This window comes from Myxocyprinus asiaticus, chromosome 24 (genome assembly GCF_019703515.2).
Source record: "Myxocyprinus asiaticus isolate MX2 ecotype Aquarium Trade chromosome 24, UBuf_Myxa_2, whole genome shotgun sequence".
NCBI lineage: Eukaryota > Metazoa > Chordata > Actinopteri > Cypriniformes > Catostomidae > Myxocyprinus > Myxocyprinus asiaticus.
The window spans coordinates 8,942,719-8,967,856 of NC_059367.1; the positions used below are offsets into that span (position 1 = coordinate 8,942,719).

Here is a 25,138-nt window from a genome sequence, read left to right on the forward strand (position 1 = left end):
TACAGTGTCATTTTCACCACATTTCCAATTCTGTATTGTGTTTAATAGAATTTTGTGGTGGAAATGACAATGGAAATCAAATTTTTAACATTTTTGAAATAAAATGTCTGACTCCTTTGTCTTGGTAAGGCTAATTTCATAGCTAACATTTTATGTATCCTAAATACACACAATTAAATAATATTTTCACACTTTTTGCATAATTTGGCAAAATTACATCTTGACTGGAAATGACGGCAAATAAAAATATTCTGCTTACAAGTGATGTTTACCTTGATTTTTCTTTGTTTTCTTCACACATCGCATATTTCATCTCAAGCATGCCCTTCACTGACAGTTCTGTCCACTTGGTTAACAAGTACACTAATTTTTTAGTTAGGGGTAAAATTGTTTGGTGTTGTGGAAATGACCCCACAACTGTGGGAAAGTAGTCATTTTAAAATATATATATATTTTCACACAATAAATATTGGTTGGTTTATGTTTATTTTACTCTTTGAACATGCATGTTTTAAACATGTAATAATTTGTATTTTTATAATGGATTGTCATAGTTTAATATTGAAAATCTGGGTCCAGGAAAAGGCTAAAAACAATCAAATCTACATATAAAAGGTATTTGAAAAGTACCAAAAATAAACAATGACGGCATGGTAAAAAAAAAAAAAAAGAAAAATAATAAAAATCAGTTTTAATGTGATATAACAAAGAGAAAAAACCCATAAATTTTCATAAAAATCAACCCCTGGGACATTAAATTGCCTGAAGTTGAAAAAAACACCCAATTATTTTATTTGTACCTTTAAAAGTAATTTTTTTTTTGTTGTTGTTGTTGTTGTTGTTTTACGCCACAGGACCATAAAAAAAAAAAAAAAATTGTATCCCCTTTTCTCCCCAAATTGGAATGCCCAATTCCTACTACTTAGTAGGTCCTCATGGTGGCGCAGTTACTCACCTCAATCCAGGTGGTGGAGGACAAATCATGTGGCTTGTTGTGCATGACACTGCAGAGACTCAAAGTATGTGGAGGCTCAAGCTACTCTCTGCAATCCATACACAACTTACCATGCACCCCTTGAGAGTGAGAACCAATAACTGTGACCACAAGGAGGTTACCCCATGTGACTCTACCCTTCCTAGCAACTGGGTCAATTTGGTTGCTTAGGAGTTCTGGCTGGAGTCACTCAGCATGCCCTGGATTCAAACTCACGACTCCAGGGGTGGTAGTCAGCATCAGTACTCGCTGAGCTACCCATGTGAAGCCAATTAGGTGATTAAAATGAGTGAAAAACACATCAAGAAATGGTGACCACTTACAGTAAGATATACATTTTTTCCTTAATCAGCCATATACATTTTAGCCTACTTCTTGAGCTCATGAACACGTTACACATCAGCTACTCTATATATTATTGAATACGGTCAGACCCGTGGCCAAGTTGTTAATGCACATGTTCCAGATATGTTGAGTCATGCTGCTCATATGGGAGACACAGGTTCGAATCTGGTCTGTATTTTTTTAAACCAATATTATTTTAATTTTTGTGCAAGGCCAGTGAATTGTTTTGTTAAAGGTCCGCAGAAATTCAGAGTTTTGCTGTAATAAGTGGCATTTAAAAACAAAACAAAACAAACATTGAAAAAATGTGTATTGTTTAACAAGTTGTTTGACTGCTGCAACAAAATGCTGCTACAATACAGACCTCTACATTATAAGTCAAAGTTTCACCCAAGGTAACCTGCAGATTGACATCATAATCGCAGCAATTCTATACTACAGACTATGAAATGCATAGCTACCATAGAAATAACACTGCTGCAAATCCCCTTGAAATAATCCCTCTGCTGCAGTTCAGGTCAAACCAAGAGACTATTTCTGGCATATGTACAGTACGGCATCCATAACTCTGACTGCATGAACAAAAGTTGTTCCTAGAGGGTTTTTAATGCATATAGGCAGCCCACTGTCTCTTAAAAGACACACACACATACAGTACAGTACATACACACACGCAGTTTAAAAGCTACACAGAGGCTTAAGTCTTTGCCACTAAGCCACTTCAATCTGCTGTAAAATCCAGTTTGTACGAGTCAATTAGTGCTGCGGTGGAAATTAGACTCCCCATCTGCCATATTTGGACAGGACAGCGATTGCCCACGTGAGCACGGAAAATGGGATTTAGCAGATGAGACAAACGAGAAGCACATCAGCCCGTTAGCTGCCAGCGATTCCCCTGCAGCTGTAAATTATTAATGGTAACCCAGGCGACGATGCTCTGTATTACGTTTGCTGCTTGTACTGTAAGTGGGCCAGCGATAATCACACAAATCGAGTCAGCATTTTGCACAGGTTAATTATTAATCTGCTGGCATATTTTGGGTAACTTAATTCAACGCACAGCAAGAAAAATACTACTGCAAAATAAGAGTGATTTCTGACTCCCTAGTATGGTTATGTTTAGGGAAATGTGTGGGTGTGGACTTTAGGAATAGGGACCAATGGCTCCCTTCAACAGTTAAGGTTAGGGGTGGTCTTTAGAGATAGGGACCAATCAGGTAGCGGGGAGTCACATTTTGGCGCAACAATGGCAACAGATTTTTTTGGTAGTTTTTTCATAGATGGCACAGGGAGTTTATCATACATTCTAAAAAACGACAATGATTTTTAGCAACTTTCACATACAGTAGAATGCTGTTAGGCAAGGAATGTATTGGTTCTGGTTTGAACTTCATTATTCTGGTTCCTTAAAGGGATAGTTCACCCAAAAAATGAAAATTCTCTAATCATTTACTCACCCTCATGCCATTCCAGATGTGTGACTTTCTTTCTTCTGCTGAACACAAATGAAGATTTTTAGAAAAATATCTCAGCTATGTAAGTCCATACAATGCAAGTGTATGGTGGCCAGACATTTCAAGCTTCAAAAATCACATAAAGGCAGCATAAAAAAAATCCACATGACTCGTGTGGTTTCATATGTTTTAATATATATCTTCTGAAGCGATGCAATCACTTTGGGTGAGAAAAAGATCAACATTTAAATATTTTTTTGCTATAAATCTCTACTTTCACTTTCAGAATGTGCAAGTGAAAGTGGAGATTTAAAGTAAAAAAGGACTTAAATATTTATCTGTTTCTCACCTACACCTAAAGTCATATGAATAACTTTTATGCTGCCTTTATGTGATTTTTGGAGCTTCAAAGTACTGGCCACCATACACTTGCATTGTATGGACCTGCAAAGCTGAGAAACTCTTCTAAAAATCTTAATTTGTGTTCAGCAGAAGAGAGAAAGTCATACACATCTGGGATGGCATGAGGGTGAGTAAATGATGAGATAATTTATCCCTTTAATGATTTGTATTATTCATATACTATATTTGTTTATATTATAAACAGAAATACTAAACAAAAACAGTGTTCATTTTATTTTTTTGCCTTGTCATTTTAATTTTAGTCAATTTTACTCTGACTAAAATGCCATATAAATTTTAGTTGTTATTTTACATGTCAAACTGTAACAGACGGAACTTTAACATTTATCAAATACAACACAATTTGGTATCATCATTTAATTGTTTGTCTTTATAAAAGTACCATTTATTACAACAAAACTCTGTTCCGATGTGTATCTTTATCTTTATTTTTAACAATTATTTTCCAAAAAGTCACCATTTAGTAGAGCTAAACAGTTTTTTATATTAAAAAAAAAGATTCTAAATAAATAGGATTTTCCACAGTAGGGCAATCAACAGATGACAATGTAATTGTCAAAAAGGAACAGCAACACTTAACATACCATTTTAGCCTCGATGGATTCAGCTGCCTTGGTCATGCCGTCCAAACACTTGCTGACGATGGGCAGCACTTTCCTTTCGACCTCAGTGTACACCCGCATACTCTCCCTGACTCTCCCCACTCGCCTCTCTTCCATCTCCTGTATCCTCTGCAATAGAATATAGATGATTTTACCGGGTAATATTTCATTAGGAACTCATTAGGAATTATATATTTCAATATGCCATTCATGGTCCATCTGATACACTAAAAAAGTGGTAACCTGCAATTTAACTCAAAGATCTATTGAATTTACTCTTTTGTTGGTGTAACCTAATGTAGTTAGGTTGATTTAATCAGATAAAATAAATTGCTGACTTGAAATTTTCTCAACATTTACTCACTCAGGCCATCCCAGATGTGTATGACTTTCTTTCTTCTGCTGAACACAAACGAAGATTTTAAGAAGAATATTTCAGCTCTGTAGGTTCTCAAAATGCAAGTGAATGGTGGCTAGGTCCAAAAAGCACATACAGGCAGCATGAAAGTAATCCATACGACTCCAGTGGTTAAATCTATGTCTTCAGAAGTGATATGATAGGTGTGCGTGAGAAACAGATCAATATTTAAGTCCTTTTTTACTATAAATTCTCCTCCCTGCCCAGTACGTGGTGATATGCATGAATAATATGAATCGCCAAAAACAAAAGGAGAATGTTAAATTGAAAGTGATTTATAGTAAAAAGGACTTAAATATTGATCTGCTCCACTGAAGATATGGATTTAACCACTGGTGTCGTGTGGATCACTTTTATGCTGCCTTTATATGCTTTTTGGAACTTCAAAGTCCTGGCCACCATTTACTTGCATTGTATGGACCTACAGAGCTGAGATATTTTCCTAAAAATCTTTGTGTTCAGCAGAAGACAGAAAGTCACACATCTAGGATGGCATGAGGGTGAGTAAATGATGAGAGATTTTTCATTTTTGGGTGAACTATCTCTTTAAATAAAACCACTTAAGATAGATGTTACCACATGGAGCACATTTCTAAGTTATCTGACAAAACAATTTTTACGGTTTACATATTTGCTAGCTTAACGCAATTTCCAGCAGCACCGATTTATCTCAGGATAAAAGCGTCTAATAAATTAATCTAATATAAATCAACACATAGGTCTTTTTATATGTCTATGAGATAGTTTCTTCCTGTCTAAAGGAGCGTTCACACTAAAAGCAATTTGCAGCAACAAAGCGACCACCAGTCACTGATTTCCAATTAAGAGTTAGCAATTTCCGGTGACATGAGAGATAGTAACTGCTGCTGATGCTACATAGTTGAGCAGACTTCAACTTTATGCAAATAAAGAGTGATGTGATGTGGCAAAAACCAATGGCAGTGCAGCCAGCGATCTGGCCGCCTGATACAGTTGGATACTGCAGTCAATTAGGAACGTCGACTAGCAACCAACAGCACAAGAACTCGGTGACCTCCAGTGATTTAATAGCTGTCAATGTAAATGGCCCTTAATTCTTGACTAGAATAAGCTGTAAAGTGGACCAGGCTTTATGCCAACAGCTTAAAGTCTGGCTCTGCAACACTATGAGGACAACACCGCATTTTCTTTTATTGTTACTCAAAGAATATTTTATTTACGTTTTTACTTATCCAACAAATGGTTATCAACTGGCTTGATTTATAGCATCAGTTTATCAAAAAAAAAAAAAATCAACATTTACTCACGCTCATGTTGTTCTAAACCTGTACTTGTTTTGTTTTTTTTTTACTCACCCACATTTTGTTCCAACCCCATATGACTTTCTTTCTTCCATGGAACACAAATGGAAAGAAAGTCAGTACAGGTTTGGAACAACATGATGTTGAGTAAATGATGACAGAATGTAAATGTTTGTTTGAACTATCCCTTTAAGGCAGAGTGTGACTGAACAGCTAGTTGTTATTACTGAGAGAAAGATTCGTACCTGAAAGATATGTGGTATGAGAGTGTAGTAATGCTCATGTTGGTCCTTGTTGAACTTCTGCAGGTAGGTCAGGTACTCATTTTTACTGTCTTCAGCTATTTGATGTCTAATCTGGGCTTGCTGTTTTGCCTACAAAAACAAGAGAACACAAGAGACACAGAGAGCAAAAAAGACTGAAGTTTTGGCATCACAGTGTTAACAGCAAGGCCTTACAAATAAAACATCTGCCTTCATGACATGACACAAATAAACAAACACTGAGAGTCAATTAGCCCGTAACAGAAAAATATAAATAAATATGTACTGTTTTGTCAACTTCAGATCAACACAGTCAGTGATCTAAACACTTAATAAAAGGATCTGTGTGAGAGTGAACAAACAACGCAAACGTCACAGAAAACGTCATGGTTACTGGTGTAACCTCCGTTCCCTGATGGAGGGAACGAGACGTTGGTGTCGATGTAGTGACACTAGGGGTCACTCTTGGGAGCCCGAGACACCTCTGGTCTTTGATAAAAGGCCAATGAAAACTGGCGAGTGGTATTTGCATGCCACTCCCCCGGACATACGGGTATAAAAGGAGCTGGTATGCAACCACTCATTCAGGTTTTATGCAGAGGAGCCGATATAAGGTCCGGCCATTTCAGCGTTGTGGCAGGAGGGACACAACGTCTCGTTCCCTCCATCAGGGAACGGAGGTTACACCAGTAACATGACGTTCCCTATCTGTCACTCACTCGACGTTGGTGTCGATGTAGTGACACTAGGGGTCCCTATTCAAAACGCCACAAGGCTGAACTGTGTTACGTGAACTGGCGGTGTGTGGTGGGCAGACTTGCTGTGTGCCTCATAGCCAGCACACCAGGTCGACACGTAACCTCCCCCGACACAGTTATGAGTGTCAAACGGCCCTTTTTGGGGATAAGTCGACTACCCAAAGATAGAGACAGGCTTAACCCAGTCGTGGCCTCTTTTCCCCTTCTCCCTAAAAAAGAAGGGGGATTATCTTACTGGGCCGCCAGGTCTAGTCGGGGGGTGTCCCTCCCAAGGGGAAGACACCGCGGAGACCACACCTCGCCCAAAGAGAAGGGGGGATATTTAAGTGGAAAAATACGTCACATGGTCTTTCCAACCATGTGGAGAGCCTTCAAGGTAGATCCTGCCCAATGGGGGAGGAGTTACTACAAACATGGAGACTGGGGCAGAGGGCTCTGCCCAAGGAAGACGCAGTTTGCCAGCAGGGAAACGAACTAGCGGAAGATATAGATCGCATGGGGTTAGCCTTACAGGGAACCGCCACATGTGGAGCACCTACCCAGAACAGGGCTCTTAGTTAGCACGTGTACTGGGCTGGCAGCGAGTCTCTCCGAAAACACGACTGCCACAGGGCTCAGAGGAAGTCAACCAGGGAACAAAGTTTGTGAACACTACTGGGAATTAATGGCACATGTCTTCAGCTCCAAGGGAGGTGGAAGGCGCTATGTGCAAGCGATACACCCGGCCAGCTATCCCGGGCTTATCCGCTTGTGTTGCGTGCCACTACCTGGGACGAAACCGGTTCCACCCGGAGGTTGTAGAACCTTGCACAGGTGTTGCCCAGCCTGCTGCTCTGCAAATGTCTGTTAGAGAGGCACCTCTGGCCAGGGCCCAGGGAGCCGTTACACCCCTGGTAGAATGGGCTGGTAGCCCTACCTGGGGCGGCATGTCCTAGGCGACATATGCCATAGTTATGGCGTCAATGAGCCAGTGGGCGATCCTCTGCTTGGAGACAGCGCTTCCTTTCCTCTGTGCACCAAAGCAGACAAAGAGCTGCTCAGAGATTCTAAAGCTCTGTGTGCGATCCAAATAGATGCATAAAGCACGCACCGGACACAGCGACGACAGGGCTGGGTCTGCCTCCTCCTGGGGCAGCGCTTGCAGGTTCACCACCTAGTCCCTAAAGGGGTGGTGGGAACCTTGGGCACATAGCCCGGTCAGGGTCTCAGGATCACGTGAGTGTAACCTGGACCGAACTCCAGGCACGTTTCGCTGACAGAGAATGCTTGCAGGTCACCTACCCTCTTGATGGAAGTGAGCGCAGTCAGGAGGGCAGTCTTCAAGGAGAGTGCCTTAAGCTCGGCTGACTGCAAAGGCTCAAAGGGGGCTCTCTGTAAACCCTGAAGAACTACAGAGGTCCGATGAGGGAACGAGGCGCGGTCTGGAGGGATTCAGCCTCCTGGCGCCTCTTAGGAACCTGATGATCAGGTCGTGCTTCCCTAAGGACTTACCGTCGACTGCGTCGTGGTGTGCTGCTATGGCAGCAACGTACACCTTCAAGGTGGAAGGGGACAGCCTCCCTTCCAACATCTCTTGCAGGAAGGAAAGCACTGATCCGACTGCGCATCTCTGGGGGTCTTCCTGACGGGAAGAACACCACTTAGCGAACAGACACCACTTAAAGGCATACAGGTGCCTCATAGAGGGGGCTCTAGCCTGAGTGATCGTGTCTACCACCGCAGGTGGGAGAAAGCTTAGGTCTTCCGCGTCCCGTCCAGGGGCCAGACATGGAGATTCCATAGGTCTGGGTGCGGGTGCCTGATGGTGCACCTTCCCTGAGAAAGAAGGTCCTTCCTTAGGGGAATTCGCCAGGGGGAGCTGTCACGAGGAGCGTGAGGTCCGAACACCATGTCTGGGCGGGCCAGTAGGGTGCTACCAGGACGACCTGCTCCTTGTCCTCCCTGACCTTGCACAGGGTCTGTGCAAGCAGGCTCACTGGGGGAAATGCATATTTGTGAATGCCAGGGGGCCAGCTGTGTGCCAGCGCATCTATGCCGAGGGGGGCCTCGGTGAGGGTGTGCCAGAGCTGGCAGTGGGGAGGATTCTTGGGAGGCGAACAGGTGCACCTGTGCCTGTCGAATCGACTCCAAATCAGCTGGACCACCTGAAGGTGGAGTCTCCACTCTCCCCAGAGGGTAATCTGTTGTGACAGCGCGTCCGCTGTAGTGTTGAGGTTGCCCGGGATGTGAGTGGCTTGCAGCGACTTGAAGTGCTGCTGACTCCAGAGGAGGAGACGGCGGGCGAGTTGTGACATACAACAAGAGCGCAAACCACCTTGGCGGTTGACATATGCTACCGTTGTCATGTTGTCTGTCTGAACTAACACGTGCTTGCCCTGGATCAACGGCCAAAACCTCCGCAGGGCGAGCAGAATTGCCAACAACTCGAGGCAGTTGATGTGCCAATGCAGTCGCGGACCCGTCCAGAGGCCGGCGGCTGCGTGCCCGTTGCAAACAGCACCCCAGCATGTTTTGGAGGCGTCTGTCGTGACCACGACGCGCCTGGGGACCAGTTCTAGAGGAACACCTACTCGTAGGAACGAGAGGTCCAAGGGCTGAAAAGACGGTGACAGACCGACGTAATGGCCACGCGGTGTGTCCCGTGGTGCCATGGCCGTCTCGGGACTCGAGTATGGAGCCATTGCTGAAGCGGCCTCATATGCATCAACCCGAGCTGCGTGGCCACCGCCGAGGATGCCATATGCCCCAGGAGCCTCTGAAAAAGTTTCAGTGGAACCGCTGTTCCCTGTTTGAATGCCTTCAAACAGGCCAGCACCGACTGGGCACGCTCGTTCATAAGGCGCGCCATCAAGGAGACTGTGTCCAACTCCAAACCGAGAAAAGAGATGCTCTGAACCGGGAGGAGCTTGCTCTTTTCCCAGTTGACCCGAAGCCCTAGTCGGCTGAGGTGTGAGAGCACCAGGTTCCTGTGTGCGCACAACACGTCTCGAGAGTGAGCTAGGATTAGCCAGTCGTCGAGATAGTTGAGAACGCAAATGCCCACCTCCCTTAACGGGGCAAGGGCAGCCTCTGTGACCTTCGTAAAGACACGAGGAGACAGGGACAGGCCGAAAGGGAGGACTTTGTACTGATACGTCTGACCCTCGAACGCGAACCGCAGGAAGGGTCTGTGTCGAGGAAGGATCGAGGCGTGGAAGTACACATCCTTCAGGTCTACCGCCGCGAACCAATCTTGATGCCGGATGCTCGCCAGAATGCGTTTTTGTGTCAGCATCTTGAACAGGAGTCTGTGTAAAGCCTAGTTCAGAACTCATAGGTCCAAGATTGGCCTCAACCCACCATCTTTTTTCAGTACGATGAAGTAGTGGCTGAAAGGGACAGGTTCTCGGCTGGAGGGACAGGTTCTATCACGCCCTTCCGTAGGAGGGTAGCGATCTCCACGCAAGGTAGCATCGTTTTTGTCTTTCACCAAGGTGAAGTGGACATCGCTGAACCTGGGCGGATGCCCGGCGAAGTGAATCGCGCAGCCGAGTCAGACGGTCCGGACCAGCCCTCGCGACGGATTGGAAAGCGCAAGCCATGCGTCCAAGTTCTGTGCAAGGGGGACCAAAGGGACAACGTCATCGGACGTACCGGCAGGTGAGGCCTCGCGGCAGGGCAGAGCTCGAGGTGCCACACCACGTCTTGGCCGTGCTGAGCCTAAGGACATCGAAGCACTTACCTGGCTCCTTGTGACCACCCCTGGAACAGCCTGGGACGGGGGAGGAAGAGGCCTGTCCTCATGACCCGTGGAGACTGTCACATCGGGGGTGGATTTGTGCCACAGCTGGGCGCTCAGGGGCGGGAGACCGCCGCTGGAGCGCCAAACCTGCCAAATAGAGTGGTGTACGGTGGTCGTGATGACAGCCATACACACCGGATATGTGACCCAGGGAACAAGGAAACCACTCTTGCTAAGCTCTTGAGTACTGCAGCCACTTGGGCATGCAGCGCAATTAAATGCAAAAGGTAACAAAAAGATGGAGATCTGCTACCAGCTCCAGAGCAGCGGGTTTTGTTGTCCCTGGGTCTTTCACGGGTTCTGGGCGACCGCGAGATGGGTGGTGTCTGCTTCCTGCGGTGGGCTCCACGCCGGGGCCGGGCCGAAGGGGCGGGCTGCGGCGGAGCCAGTGCAGTCACTGCAGGGGGACGCCCTTGGCGATGAGTAGATGGGGTGCAGGATCTTGAGCTGCACCGGGGCAGGATATGCCGGCTAGCATCCATCTACTGCTCTACCATCAAAAACTGCTGGGCAAAGTCCTCGACAGTGTCGCCGAATAGACCCGCCTGGGAAATGGGGGCAGCAAGGAATCGTGTCCTGTCGGCCTCACCCATCTCGACCAGGTTGCGCCAAAGGTGGCGCTCCTGGACCACTAATGTGGCCATCGTCCGCCCGAGAGGAGCGAGGTCGGTCACCGAACGCAGTTCCTGCATCAATCCCGGGGCGGAACTACCCTCATGCAGTTCCTTTAACGCCTTGGCGGACTTGCAGGAGAGCCATGGCATGCAGGGCGGAGGCAGCTTGTCCAGCGGCACCGTAGGCCTTGGCCGTCAGAGACGAAGTAAACCTACAGGCCTTGGACGGGGGCTTTGGGCATCCGTGCCAGGTGGCGGCGCTCTGCGGGCATAGATGCACCGCGAGCGCCTTTCTCCACCGGGGGATTGCCGAATAGCCCTTGGCCGCCCCACCATCGAGGGTAGTGAGGGCGGGGAAGCTGAAAAGATCGGGACCGGGCAGTAAAAAGTGTCTCCCGCGAACTTGTCAGCTCTTCATGCACTTCCGGGAAGAAAGGAACGGGGGCAGGGCGTGGCTTTGAGCGGCACCGCAAGCCCAGGAACCAATCACCGAGCTGCGAGGGTTCAGGGAAGAGCAGTGAGTTCCACTCTAGCCGACGCTCGCGGCTGCCCGGGAAAGCATGTCGTCATCTCCGCGTCAGCCTGTGACTGGGCAATCGACCCCGAAGGGAGGAGCCCAGCTGAGGCTTCCGACTGGATGAGCCCGCTCTCCGATGCTGCGCTCGAGAGCTCATCACTTTCGCAGGCTCCGAATAAGAGGTCGAACTCGCCGTGAGACAAGCCGGCGGACTCACCCGGAAGCTCGATCGGGGCAGACGAGCGTGCTGGGGAATGGGAGGTCCGCGGGGGGATACCCGGCAGAGGCGGTCCCATTGGGGTCCCCAAATCGCCCCCAGTGCTAGCCGCGCTGACCTCATACCCGTGGGTAAAAGGACCGAGCCGGGAGCCTCTGGGGTGGCTCGCTTTGTTACGAAGGCGAGCCACGACCGCAACGTTGCCATGGACATATTCTCGCAATGAGAACACGACCACCCACGAATGCTGTCTCCGCGTGAGCAGTGCCCAGACACGAAAGACAGTGATCGTGACCGTCAGAAGGCGAGAGATAACGAGCGCAACCAGGAATAACACACCAGGAATAATGCGCCGTCAGATCCAGCAGAGGTGAATTAACAGTAGTATTCAGCTCAGTGAGGATGACCGTTCGGCTCCGAAGAGAAAATCTGAATGAGTGGCTGCATACCAGCTCCTTTTATACCCGTATGTCCGGGGGAGTGGCATGCAAATACCACTCGCCAAATTTCATTGGCCTTTTATCAAAGACCAGAGGTGTCTCGGGCTCCCAAGAGTGACCCCTAGTGTCACTACATCGACACCAACGTCGAGTGAGTGACAGATAGGGAACACAGAAATACAATCAGATGATGTGTTGCTGAAAAATATCAAAACTAAAACGCACTGTTTATCGGTAATATATTCAGTAGATTTGTGGGTTTCATGACACAAATGAAGATTTTTAGAAGAATATCTAACCTCAGTTGGTCCTTACTATGCAAGTGAATGGTGATCAGACCTCTGAAGCACCAAAAATCACATAAAGGCAGCATAAGTAATCCATAAGAATCCATGTCTTCAGAAGCAATATGATAGGTGTGGGTGAGAAACAGATCCATATTTAAGTCCTTTTGTACTATAAATCTCCACTTTCACTTTCACCTTCAAAATACAAAAGTTGAAGTAAAAGTGGTGATTTATAGTAAAAGTGAAAGTGGAGATTTATTGTATAAAAAAAAGGACTTAAATATGGATCTATTTCTCACCCACACTTACCATATCGCTTCTGAAGACATGGATTAAACCACTGGAGTCTTATGGATTGCTTTTATGTGGCCTTTATGTGATATTTGGAGCTTCAAGGTTCTGAACACCATTCACTTGTATTGTATGGACCTACAGACCTGAAATATTCTTTTAAAAATCTTTGTTTGTGTTCTGCAGAAGAAAGAAAGTCATACACATCTGGGATGGTATGAGGGTGAGTAAATGATGAGAGAATTTTCATTTTTGCGTCAACTATCACTTTGTCCATACAAACAGAGCAAACTGCATGAGATTCAATGTACATTGTGGAAAATGCAGTAGGTCATCCAGGTATTCTATGCACACTTAAATTACATACAATATACTGCAGAAATAATAAAAGTAGTATGCTATTCAGAACATGAGTAGCCCTGTCACACTGATGAAGAAGACACTGACAAGAAAAAATGACTATGTACCAACACTATATGTAAAAACAATGCACATACACGCACACGCACAAATGACAATGAATGTTCAAATTGTTACATAAAATGGAAAAAAATAATGAAAATATTGATTTTCAACCGTTCACACCACAGACATATATTCATCATGCATACTAACTACAGTAAACAAATACAGTGGCCCCAAGAAGTATCTGGACACTTAAGTCACACTTAAAATGTGAATTTCATTGCAATAGATACAAAATATTAAACCAAGTACAATTTCCAAACAGGTGCTGGACTTTTTCTCGGGAACCAACGTAACTTTTTTTTTTGCCATTTTTGCAATTACTTTTAACCAACTGGTATAATGTCAGTTCCCCTCATGTGAGTTCACACAGATGTCCTAGCAGAGTAATCCACCGTATCTATTTTTTTATCCTTTTTTTTGTGGAATGTTTAGCTTGAAAATGTGTTTGTGCTTTTTTTTCTTTCTTTTTTTAAATAAATGCCACTTGATTTGATATTTGGTTATACAATGAAAAGACATTCGCACATTTTTACTGTAAGTGTGGCTAAGTGTCCGGATACTTTTTGGGGCTACTGTTTGTGAAAACCTTCATGTACATTAACCAGACAGTGTGCACAGACTCTCAAAACTGTGTTTTTGTGATTAACAATAAATTGTGCATTATTTGAATCTGTAACCCTACCAACATAGCTGTTTTTCACAATTGAAAGCATTTTAACATCAATATTCCATGACAAGTCTTATTCTGTGCATTTGTACAAGGTGACGACAGGAAAGATTCAGATATACGCTGCAAGCATAAACGTGAACGTAACAAAATATAACAACGAAAACAAAATTACGACAAACACTCTTTGTTGATATGGGTATACACCGAACAAGTTAACAAACTCTCCAGCGACAAAGACGACTCTTGTTTAAACCTACCTTGAGAGAACACCGCTTTAAGACATGTTAAAAAACAAAGATAAAGTCAATTAGTGTCACAGCACTAATAACAGTACTTTGGGCTTATATTCATAACAAACTACAGACATATGGCATATCAGTTGTGACAAACTATTTGTCTTTGTTTCTTATTATTGAAACTACCTTGATAATTCGTGGGGATATTCTTCCCATCTCATTCCAATTCTTACCATATTCTTGAACATTTATACAATATACATTTATTTTTTATGGTAATTCTGAAATATCCTTATTTTTATAAATCTATAACAATTTGTATTTACCAAAAACATTTTTGAATGATGACATAAATGATTAAATCTATGTTATGAATCGATTAATTTAAATTGGTAGTTTGAACTGATTCACGGACAAAATAACCTCATTCTTATTAATCTATAGCAATTTGTATTTACTGAAAACATTTTTGAACAATGACACAAAAAAATTGGTTAAAGAGTTAGAATTCGATTCATTTAAACTCGCAGTTTGAACTTATTTATGGATGAAATGACAAAATATTTATAAATCGAAACCGATTTGTATTTATACAAAATATTTCGGATAATGACGCAAACAAATTGTTGAATCAGAGTTATAATTTGATTCATTTATTTAAATTTAGATTTTTTAAAATCTATACCATTTTCTATTTATCGACAACATTTCGGATGATGAATAAAAAAAATTGTGGAATGATTAAATCTTAGTTATGAATCGATTAATTTAAATTGGCAGTTTGAACTGATTCACGGACAAAATAACCTCATTCTTATAAATCTATAGCAATTTTCATTTACTGAAAACATTTGAACAATGACGCTAAACAACTGGTGAATCAGAATTAGAATTCGTTTCATTAAACTGACAGTTTGAACTGATTCATGGATGGAAATGTCAACATTTTTAAATATCTATTTACCAAAAACATTTCGGATGATGACGCAAACAAATTGTTGAATTAGAGTTATAATTCGATTAATTTAAACTGACAGTTTAAACTGATTCACGGACAAAATATCCTAATTTTTACAAATCTATACCAATTTGTATTTACCCCCCAAAAAAATTTGCTTCCAATTTTTTCAATAAATTTTAAATCAGTTTGAACTGATTCACAAATGTACCAACTCTAATGCCATTTTTGTTATTGAAGTTTAAATCAGAGATACTTTTCAAACATCTGTCTAACTCACAAGTTGCAAAACAGAGGTTGTGAAACAAATCAAATGTCTTAATGGCCAAATCATTTGCATTAGAATCATCGTAATGATTCAGCACTAGTTATAGTCGCTGTTATATTGTGCATCCCCAATTCTCCAACTTCCTTTTCAACAAAACAGATATTTTTTTCAGTACAGAGAAGGTAAGATAAGAGTAGGTTAGGTATAAGGAATGAACAAGACGATTCAATTTAAGGTTCATAAAAGCAGAACTTGATCTCGGTTATATTACTATCCATCAAGACCCCTTCGTTCCAAACAGGGGCTCCTCACTGTCCACACACACTCACAGAAAAGGATGAAAGCAGTCATGGAGAATGACGCGTTTGTGATAGGAACAGCTTCTCTCCTCAAAAATGTACACACACGTCCATACCTTCTCCACATCTGCCTTTGTCACGTTAATGTCTGCGTCCATCTTGTCAAAGTAATGCTGGGCGCGATCTGCTTCCTTACAGTCCCGCTCAAATCTTCTCTTACTCTGAAAGAGACAAATTCAGTTTAAGAAAATGAAGAGAAATTTGATTCCTCGTGATACAGTATGAACCCATGGCCACAGCTTCAACACCATAACTGACCATTGATTTTGTGATTAAGAATCTTGAAAAACAGAGGCAGTAGGCTAATGTTCATATTAAACGAGAAGTTTCTTAAACAGATGCCTGTTACTCATTTCACACAAAGGTTTATTATAACTAAGAGGTCCATTTTTGGTAGGCGTACAGTTCATATTTTAGACAAATGAAGAAAGAGAGGCTATCAGTGTCATGAATCATTTGAATATTCCCACTATCTTCTGTTTAGTTAACTGACTCACCGACTCCAGCTGCTTCCATGAATTTTCGATGTGCTGTTGCGCTCGCCGGCCATCATGGAAGTGCTTGGAAGAGAGAAAAGACAAGCAAAGAACAATTCAAATTAAGTAAATCATTAGTCATCGTTAATGTGAGTACTACACCCTTAAAAGTGATGGTTCAACTCATTATTTTGTTACTACTGACACATCCTTTTAAAGAATAAATTGCTGAAAAGACATTTAATCAGAAACTAAACTGATTAAATGAAATGTGAGGCAATCAACCCAGACACCAGCTGCTAGAAAGATTATATTCCAGAGATATTTCCCAATCCAAATCCCTGGTCATTTCATAAAGAATTCAATTACGCCAGCAAAGACGTATTCATGCACAATAAATATTAATTAACTCTTGAATTTCATGATTCAAATCATTTATTTAGGAGCTCTCATTAGTGAAACTTTACACAGTCGATCACTTGTGTCGTCCCACTCACAGCATACCACAACTCTCTTTATGAAAAATACATAAAGACCACTTTCTTTCAGCGTGACATTTGAACACAAAAGGCAGACAAAATGCATCAATGCAGTTTGGGGAATAGTGGAGGCGAAAGGAACTAGGCTACATCTCCCTCAGCTCGCACATGGTCCTGGTTTAATCCAATTGGGGCTCAACAATGTGACAGTGGTTAGAGATATTTGGTGGAGCCACCGCTTGTCCTATCGGCAAGCATGTCGACCTGCTATTCAGCTTGCAGACAACAACCGAGCAAGCAGATGCAAAAAAGGTGAGGTGCTGTTCACATTGGATGTGATTCTACGTAGAAAAACAACTAGACAAGAGCGCAACGGAATGGGAAAGAGTGCAGGGTTCCCATAACCCATACATTTTTTTTTGACTTTTCACGGCATTTTAAAAACACAACACTAATGCATCATTGGGGCCTGGGTAGCTCAGTGGTAAAGACGCTGGCTACCACCCCTGGAGTTCACTAGTTCGCTAGTTTGAATCCCAGGGAATGCTGAGTGACTCCAGCCAGGTCTCCTAAGCAACCAAATTGGCCCGGTTGCTAGGGAGGGTAGAGTCACATGGGGTAACCTCCTCGTGATCACTATATTGTGGTTCGTTCTCGGTGGAGCGCATGGTGAGTTGAGCGTGGTTGCCACGGTGGATGGCGTAAAGCCTCCACACACGCTATGTCTTCATGGCAACACACTCAACAAGCCATGTGATAAGATGTGTGGGTTGACGATCTCAGACGCAGAGGCAACTGGGATTCATCCTCCGTAACCCGGATTGAGGCGAATCACTATGTGACCACGAGGACTTAAAAGCACATGGGGAATTGGGCATTCCAAATTGGGAGAAAAAGAAAAGAAAAAAAAAAATGCGTCAGATGTGGCACAAGGCGCCTGCAGAAAACACATGTCCAAGCATAATAGCCCAAACTTTTCGTGACAAGAAGTTTGTGTCAATCAACACAGAATAAAACATAAAGTATATCAAAATGTTACATTCAAGCACATGATGCATGTTTCCTGCTATTGTTATTCCCGTGTAAGTATATTTATGCAGCCGTATGAGGGGCCGTTCACACCAAAAACATTTTTGTATGTTTTTTGTAAGTAAATATGCTCCAGGCGGACGTCTTACGGACCGGTATTGCGTCTTTTTTTTTTTTAGCGTCTCGCACAGAAAAGTTGAGATGTCTGCATTCATTTCTATTCATTGTGCTGCAGCTAACTTTGTTAGCGCAAGAATCCATTGAGTCTGAACAGCTCCTAAGAAAGTTTTAACTTAAGGTTTTAAATATTTAACTTTTAAAAATAAGTTCTTTTAGTAAATATTTCTTGTGGAGAAATCTTAAAGATCCCATAAAATCAAAATTGGAGTTTTGTGGCTTTTAGTCCATGTTAGCTATGAGGTAGGACTGTGAATCGATTAATCGCACAGCTATACATATGTTTACATGCCATAAAATCAGTCGACATGCTGTAATTAAAAGTTGGGCAAAATCTTCTGGTGTTTTCCAGTGGACTCTGGTAACACTTTACAATAAGGTTCCATTTGTTAACATTAGTTAGCAACATTAGTCAACATGAACTAACAATGAACAATACTTATACAGCATTTAATAATCTTAGTTAATTTTACTATCAACATACTGTATAGTAATACATTTTTAAAATTGCAAAAACATGTATGTATAACAATGAACAATTGTGTTTTTATTAAATAACATTAACAAAGATTAAAATAAAATGCTGTGAACAATTTATTGTTAATTGTTTGTTCATGATACCTAATGCATTATGTTAACGAATGGAACCTTATTGTAAAGTGTTACCGAATTTTTTAATAATAGGATCAAATGGGCAGATTCAATTCATTTCAAGATTGATTGACACTGCCAATGCATTATTAGACACTATACATACAGATATAAAACAAATTTAATGCTGAAGTTTAATTTGCTTAAGTTTAAAACTATAAAAAAAGTTTAAAAACTATTATTTTCTCTGGCTGCAGTTTAGTCTACATCACACAAATAAGAGTCTCTCATGCGGTTTCATTTTACATACATATATACAAAGATACAGCTTGCCCGTATCTCTCCAACACCTGGCTCACCACTTGCGGGTGAAGTTTCTATTCTTCATACGGCTCCTGTGTTTATTATGCCCGGGATATGTGTCATGCGTAATGATTAAGCGTGCACTGCTCCACACAATCAGTTTCTGTGCTAGGTTGTGCAGTCGAGTCGAACATGTGCCTCCTAGAAATGTATACATGTCAACTTTAGCAACAGAAATTGGGGAAAACATTAGTGAAGTTTAAGGAAGTGAAAAAAGGGACACTGCATAAATTTTTTTTTTTAACACATTAAACAATCATCTTTTAATCGCAGAAATCCTCAGACAGAGGCCTCTTGAACCCGAGCGAGGACCTTTAGACAAGAGAGGCCAAAAGTAGGGGGAGGGCAACCCGCTCAAACTCCACTGACCTGAATTTATAACCCACATTGAGTCTGCCTTTATTCCACAGAGCTGGGAGAAAATTATAAACAAAATAATAACATATTCTAGATGATTTACCCTGGATTTGTAAGAGGTGATCATGGTGCTGGACTGCAAAGCTTTATTAAAAAAAAAAAATGACTTTTGAGGTTTGATGCAGCACATCTTCAATGACTTCAATGACTTTATGATCTCTAGAAAGCAGGAGGCAAGATTTGGTTTTTTTCTAGGAGATCCTCTTGAAAAGAAAAGCATGGATGTTCGTACCGATTTGCGTTCTGCCTTTAGTTCTTGAGTGTAGCGGGTCAGCTCGGTGATGATCTGAGACGACAGGTTTTCTGCAATGACCTCGTGTTGACCTGCATAGTCGTTCAGCTCATTTAAGGTCATCAGAAAGGCTCTACATGAAGTGTACCTGATGGCAAATGTAAAACGTTATGATACATTATATTAATGCATTACAAGCACAAAGTGATGTTATAAATATGACAAACATGCTTCTCAACTTTTCAGCACATCACAACATTTATGCTGCTTCTGTGCTGCATTAAAAAAATAAAAATCTGTTGAAATCTGAAATGATTTCAGGGCTACTGAGAGTAATAAATGCAATAAGCATTCCTTGTTTCCAAATATTTCTTCCTCAAAAACACTAAAAGAATAGTTAATGAAATTACTTAAAAATAGTTAAGAGGAATCAGATTTGAAAAAGAATAGCTAAATTACTAAAGATCCCCATTTCTGGTCAAGCACTAAAAACCATAGAGCAAAGAAATCAAGCAGATCATTTAAATGTTAACTTAACCTGCAGACTGATGCACTTGTATGCTTTGTGTAAAACTGCTGTCACTCACTTGTATTCCTCCTCTTCTTTAGAGTTCTTCTTAAGCTGATACTTCTTAGACAGATTCCTATAAAAAGAAAAGATAAGACAGATCGTATAAAAAGAATTTAAAAATGTCACTCCTCTTTTCAGTCACCCTTAGCATTAAAAATACAATGAAAACATTTCTAAATACATTTCTTCCACCAAAAATCAAATTGTTATGCAGAAAACAAAGAAAACTAAGACATTACAGATTTCAAGTGGTTCTTTGTCTCCCTGTTATTTGATTGAATAAAACTGTGCATGTTAAGGAGAAATAAGACTTCATAATAGTGCTTGTGGTGCAATGCAAGGCTGCACCACGAACAAAAGCTAATATTGTCACCATCAGAATAATCGTATCATTCCACTGCACAAGGCCTCTGATTCATGAGGCTGACCTTTGTCAATCAGAGAGGAAAAATGAGTCGCCGGATGACATGAAATAACATACTGACAACGAAAAAATCACTCCTTCATCCACATACTGTATATAATGTGAATAAAAGGATAATTTACCCCATAAAATGACATTTCTGACATCATTTACTCATCCTCATGTCTTTCCGAACTTGCATTAATTTCTTTCTTCCTTCATAAAGACTATCCTTGCCACTCTTTTACATAATAGTGCGTAGTTTATTAATAATTAGTCAAATCAACATGAATTAAAAATTGACCCTATTAACGTTCTTAATACACACACCTTGTCTTTTTGTGAAATAGGGCTGCACGATGACACTAGGGATGGGCATTTTGAGTAATTTTGTAATCGAGTACTTGAAATTTAGTATTTAACTTTCAACGTTTGAACCTGTTTTGCTTATGAAAAATTTAGCACTATTTATAAGCAAATCTAGATTATAAAAACAAACAAACAAACAAACAAAAAACATTTGCACATACACACATAGAAAGATACCTTCCATTCCAAAGATACAATCACTTTGAATAATGGCAGAAGTTTCTTTTTGGGTGAACTAATAACCAGATTCAGGTGTGAAAAGCAGTTTCAATGTTGCCCACGGCAGGCAGAGGCACAAAGGAAAATCAAATTGCATTATACGAGTAGTGCTAAGAAAGGCGCCCAAATAAATATAATTCAACATATAAATAAAAATATTAAATATACAATATTAAAAATATATTTAGATTTTATATACACTACTGTTCAAAAGTTTAGGGTCAGTTACTCATTCTTTATTTATTTTTTTTATTTATTTTTTCACATTTTAGAATAATATTAAAGTCATCACAACGATGGAATAATAGAAATGGAAATATGGGAATTATTTTGTGACTAAAAAAATCCAAAATAAATCAAGCATCTTCAAAGTAGTCACCCTTTGCCTAGATTTTGCAGAAATGTACTCTTGACATTTTCTCAACCAACTTCTTGAGGTATCACCCTGGGATGCTTTTTAAACAGTATTGAAGGAGTTCCCATCTATGTTGGGCACTTATTGGCTGCTTTTCTTTATTATTCGGTTATTATTTATTATTTATTTCAATTTCAAAAACGTTTTTTTATTTTAATAAAACTTTAGTTTTGTAATTAAATAAATTAATATGGTGGCACAATTATATTTTTGTCTACAAAACTAATTTCAAACATTTAAGCGTACACCTTCAGATCAAAAGGTTTTTAAGATCATGAGAAACTTTTCAGGCAAGTGACCCCAAACTTTTGAACGGTAGGGTATATACTGTACACTGATCAGCCAGAACATTAAAACCACCTGCCTAATATTGTGTAAGTCCCCCTCGTGCCGCCAAAACAGCGCCAACCCGCATCTCAGAATAGCATTCTGAGATGATATTCTTCTCACCACAATTGTACAGAGCGGTTATCTGAGTTACCATAAACTTTGTCAGTTCAAACCAGTCTGGCCATTCTCTGTTGATCTCTCTCATCAACAAGGCATTTCCATCCACAGAACTGCCACTCACTGGATGTATTTTGTTTTTGGCACCATTCTGAGTAAATTCTAGAGTCTGTTGTACATGAAAATCCCAGGACATCAGCAGTTACAGAAATACTCAAAGAATTTACTCAGAATGGTGCCTGGTTGACAAAGTCTACGGTAACTCTGATAACCACTCGGTACAATTGTGGTTAGAAGAATAGCATCTCAGAATGCTATTTTGAGATGCGGGTTGGTGCTGTTTTGGCGGCACGAGGAGGACCCACACAATATTAGGCAGGTGGTTTTAATGTTGTGGCTGAGCGGTATATATACTGTTTATATAAAACATAACATTTAAAAAAATATATTTGATCTTTTTTTGGAGTAGACCTCATTGGAATACTGTCACTGACATTTTTCACGATTAGTTAATGGTAGCAGCTTTAACTGTAATCTTGGTTATTTATTCAATTACTTGTGAAAGTAAAAGGGGACTGGGTCTGTCAAGCTCTTACAAAAAAGATTTAAAAAAGCACCTTTAAAGTATCCTAAAACTTCAGAAGGCTTCAGAAGTCTTGAAAAACATCACACGAGTCACATGGACTACTTTTATGGTGCTTTTAGTCATTTTGGAGCTTGACAGACCCAGTAGCCCTTCACTTTCTTATATGCAAATAAGTTTCCATGATGTGCTTAAAAACCTTTCATGTTCCAAAGAAGAAAGAAAGTCAATGGGTTTAAAACAAAATGAGGATGAGTAAATGATAACGTAATTTCTATTTTTGGGTGAACTATCCCTTTAATTTAAAGAGAGCCTATACATGGTTTAAAATCAATTATGATCGTGAGTACGCACATTGATGGTGGCTCCTCCTCAATGAATTTTCCTACAGCTTCCCTTCATTCCATCTCTCTCTCCTCTCTCTCTCTCTCTCTCTCTCTCTCTCTCTCTCTGCACACACCCAACGGTACCTCCCAGGAGTCTGACGTGTTGCTAGGCAGATCACCATCTTGCAGTTTCTTGACAAGGGCACACCAATGCAGATGCTTTATTGTCTTCTTTTTTCCCTACAATAGGCCTAAATAGGCCGCAATGCGTTTCAATATGCAACAGCAAATGGAAACAAAAGGTTGACAAACACATAAAAAATACTCTTCAGAATAACCCATCCCAGTGGCTTTTAAAGGACTATTATTCCTCAACTAGACAGGTCCACGTCAATGTCATTTATCTGCTAACATGTGTTTAGCACGTAATAAATCTTTCACCCGTGACTCGGATCTGAACATAAAAAGCCTGCGGGAGACATTGGGAATTAGAAAATCTATTTCTTTTGGTCTCTAGTGGAAAAAGAACAAAATTACTCCGTGGCACACTTATTAAAAAAAACAACAATGCGCTGATTGACATGAAGCTACAAAAAGAGGATTATCTTTTATGGAAAAAAAAAAATAAAAATGCAGAAAGGGCCTATTTGTTGCACGGCTGGTCAAATCGCTGAATAGTGCCGCTGTAAGCTCCAGCTGTGGGGTTTATTGTAAATGCTGAGGTTTCTCAGCATATGTTTTTGAATAGGGGCACAGAAGACACTGGTAAGTCATTGTGTCCTCTGGGACTAGACCTCTGGTGAAAAATGCTGCTTAATAAACTTCCAAAATGCAGCACAATCATAAAGAATATTGCACAATCAGTGGTGGATATTAAAATGTGGGTCAGAGCTGTGGAAACCCGGTATCCTTGGTAATACATGCCGGACATGTTTTATTTAGTTTGTTTCCACAGAGATAATACCTTGTTGCCATGAAATGTCACCTTTATGAACATTTGTATATTACATTTGTCTTTACCATAAGTCTTGGCTATAGTTTAAACAAAAATGAAAATCCTGCCATCATTTACTCATCCTCATGTTGTTCCAAACCCAAATTACTTTTTTCTGCCATAGAACACAAAAGGAGATGTTAGGCAGAATGTCAGCCAAAGTCACATTCACTTTCACTGCATCTTTTTCCATACAATGAAAGTGAATGGTGACTCAGGCTGACAGTCTCTAACATTATGCCCGAAACATCTCATTTAGTGTTCCACAGAAGAAAGAAAGTCATAAAAAACAACATGAAAGTGAGTAAATGACATAAACAACATAAAACATATTTAACAAATGCAGGTGTACAGTAAATTCTGACTTTAAAATTAAAACAAATTCTCAATGTCTGAGAAAATATACACATTTTACAAAACATATATTCCTCAAGTCTGGTAAAGACATTAACCGCAATACTAACTAGTTTATAACATTTACTCTCTGTGTACAGTATGTGCAAAAACTGAACTTAAACTGCACAGAAAACATAAACATACAAACATTATCAGACAATAATAGTCCAATAAGCATTTTGACACAGAAATGTATTGATTCAGAATGTCAGTACTTTTCTGATGCAGTGATATGCATAACTGTGAGGATCAAAAATCAACCTTCCATTTGATAATTGCACCGTAGTAACTTATAGACTTGCCATGATATCATAATTTTCAAACCGGTGCGGTGTTCACGTTCAAACCGACTAACACCGGTATTACCGCTGGTTGGACGCTAAGTGGTACTATGACATCATTTTCATTAAGCGATAGCCTACACAATAACACAAGGCAGCTTGATTTCAAACTTTGAACTTTATTTTTTATTTATTTTAACTAAAAATTCAAATAAAAAAAATGAAGTGCAATTAAAATGTGTGTTGTTCAACTTTTTGAAAGATGGCTTTTCAACAGTTGTGAAGGGCAACATCCCTTTGGTAACAAACCTACTTTATTAGTGCATTCTCTCCATCATGGGCCAGTGGGGTATTTCGTTGTCCGGGCAAATACATCACTTATTGTGGGTTGTTGAGGGTTTAATGTTGGTGTTTTATTACCTTTCATCCCAGGACCCAGTTTAGCTGCTTCGGAAGGGTAATGAATTTGAATGTGTGTGAATAAATTAGTTTGGTTCCCTCCTAGGGCTGGGCGATATGCAAGAAATATGTTCATGATATTTTTATTTAAAAAAATTCAAATATCACAATATCCGATTACATTGTCAACACCCTGGCTGAGGGATCAGTGAATATTCTTGCTTTAGTGATTTTGCATTGAAAATTAAATTAATTTATTTATTTTTTTTTTTTTGCCAATGTGTGAACGGCTTGTAACGCAACTTAAAAAATGTGTCCTTCCCGGACT

The 25,138-nt window shown here is 40.9% G+C and overlaps 1 protein-coding gene across 3 annotated transcripts in view; it reads right to left on the bottom strand.

Annotated features, from left to right (window-relative positions):
- Positions 1–25,138, bottom strand: part of LOC127415211 (formin-binding protein 1-like) — a 48,682-nt gene that overhangs the window by 16,984 nt on the left and 6,560 nt on the right. For 2 of the 3 annotated variants that reach the window (XM_051653855.1, XM_051653854.1), the window contains exons 3-9: positions 19,995–20,051; positions 19,408–19,555; positions 16,141–16,203; positions 15,700–15,804; positions 14,080–14,094; positions 5,762–5,890; positions 3,801–3,947 (exon numbers count right to left, since the gene is read on the bottom strand). In XM_051653855.1, the coding sequence (XP_051509815.1) occupies positions 3,801–3,947; positions 5,762–5,890; positions 14,080–14,094; positions 15,700–15,804; positions 16,141–16,203; positions 19,408–19,555; positions 19,995–20,051 (664 nt within the window). The remainder of the gene's footprint in view (positions 1–3,800; positions 3,948–5,761; positions 5,891–14,079; positions 14,095–15,699; positions 15,805–16,140; positions 16,204–19,407; positions 19,556–19,994; positions 20,052–25,138) is intronic. The other variant, XM_051653856.1, reaches the window with a different exon arrangement.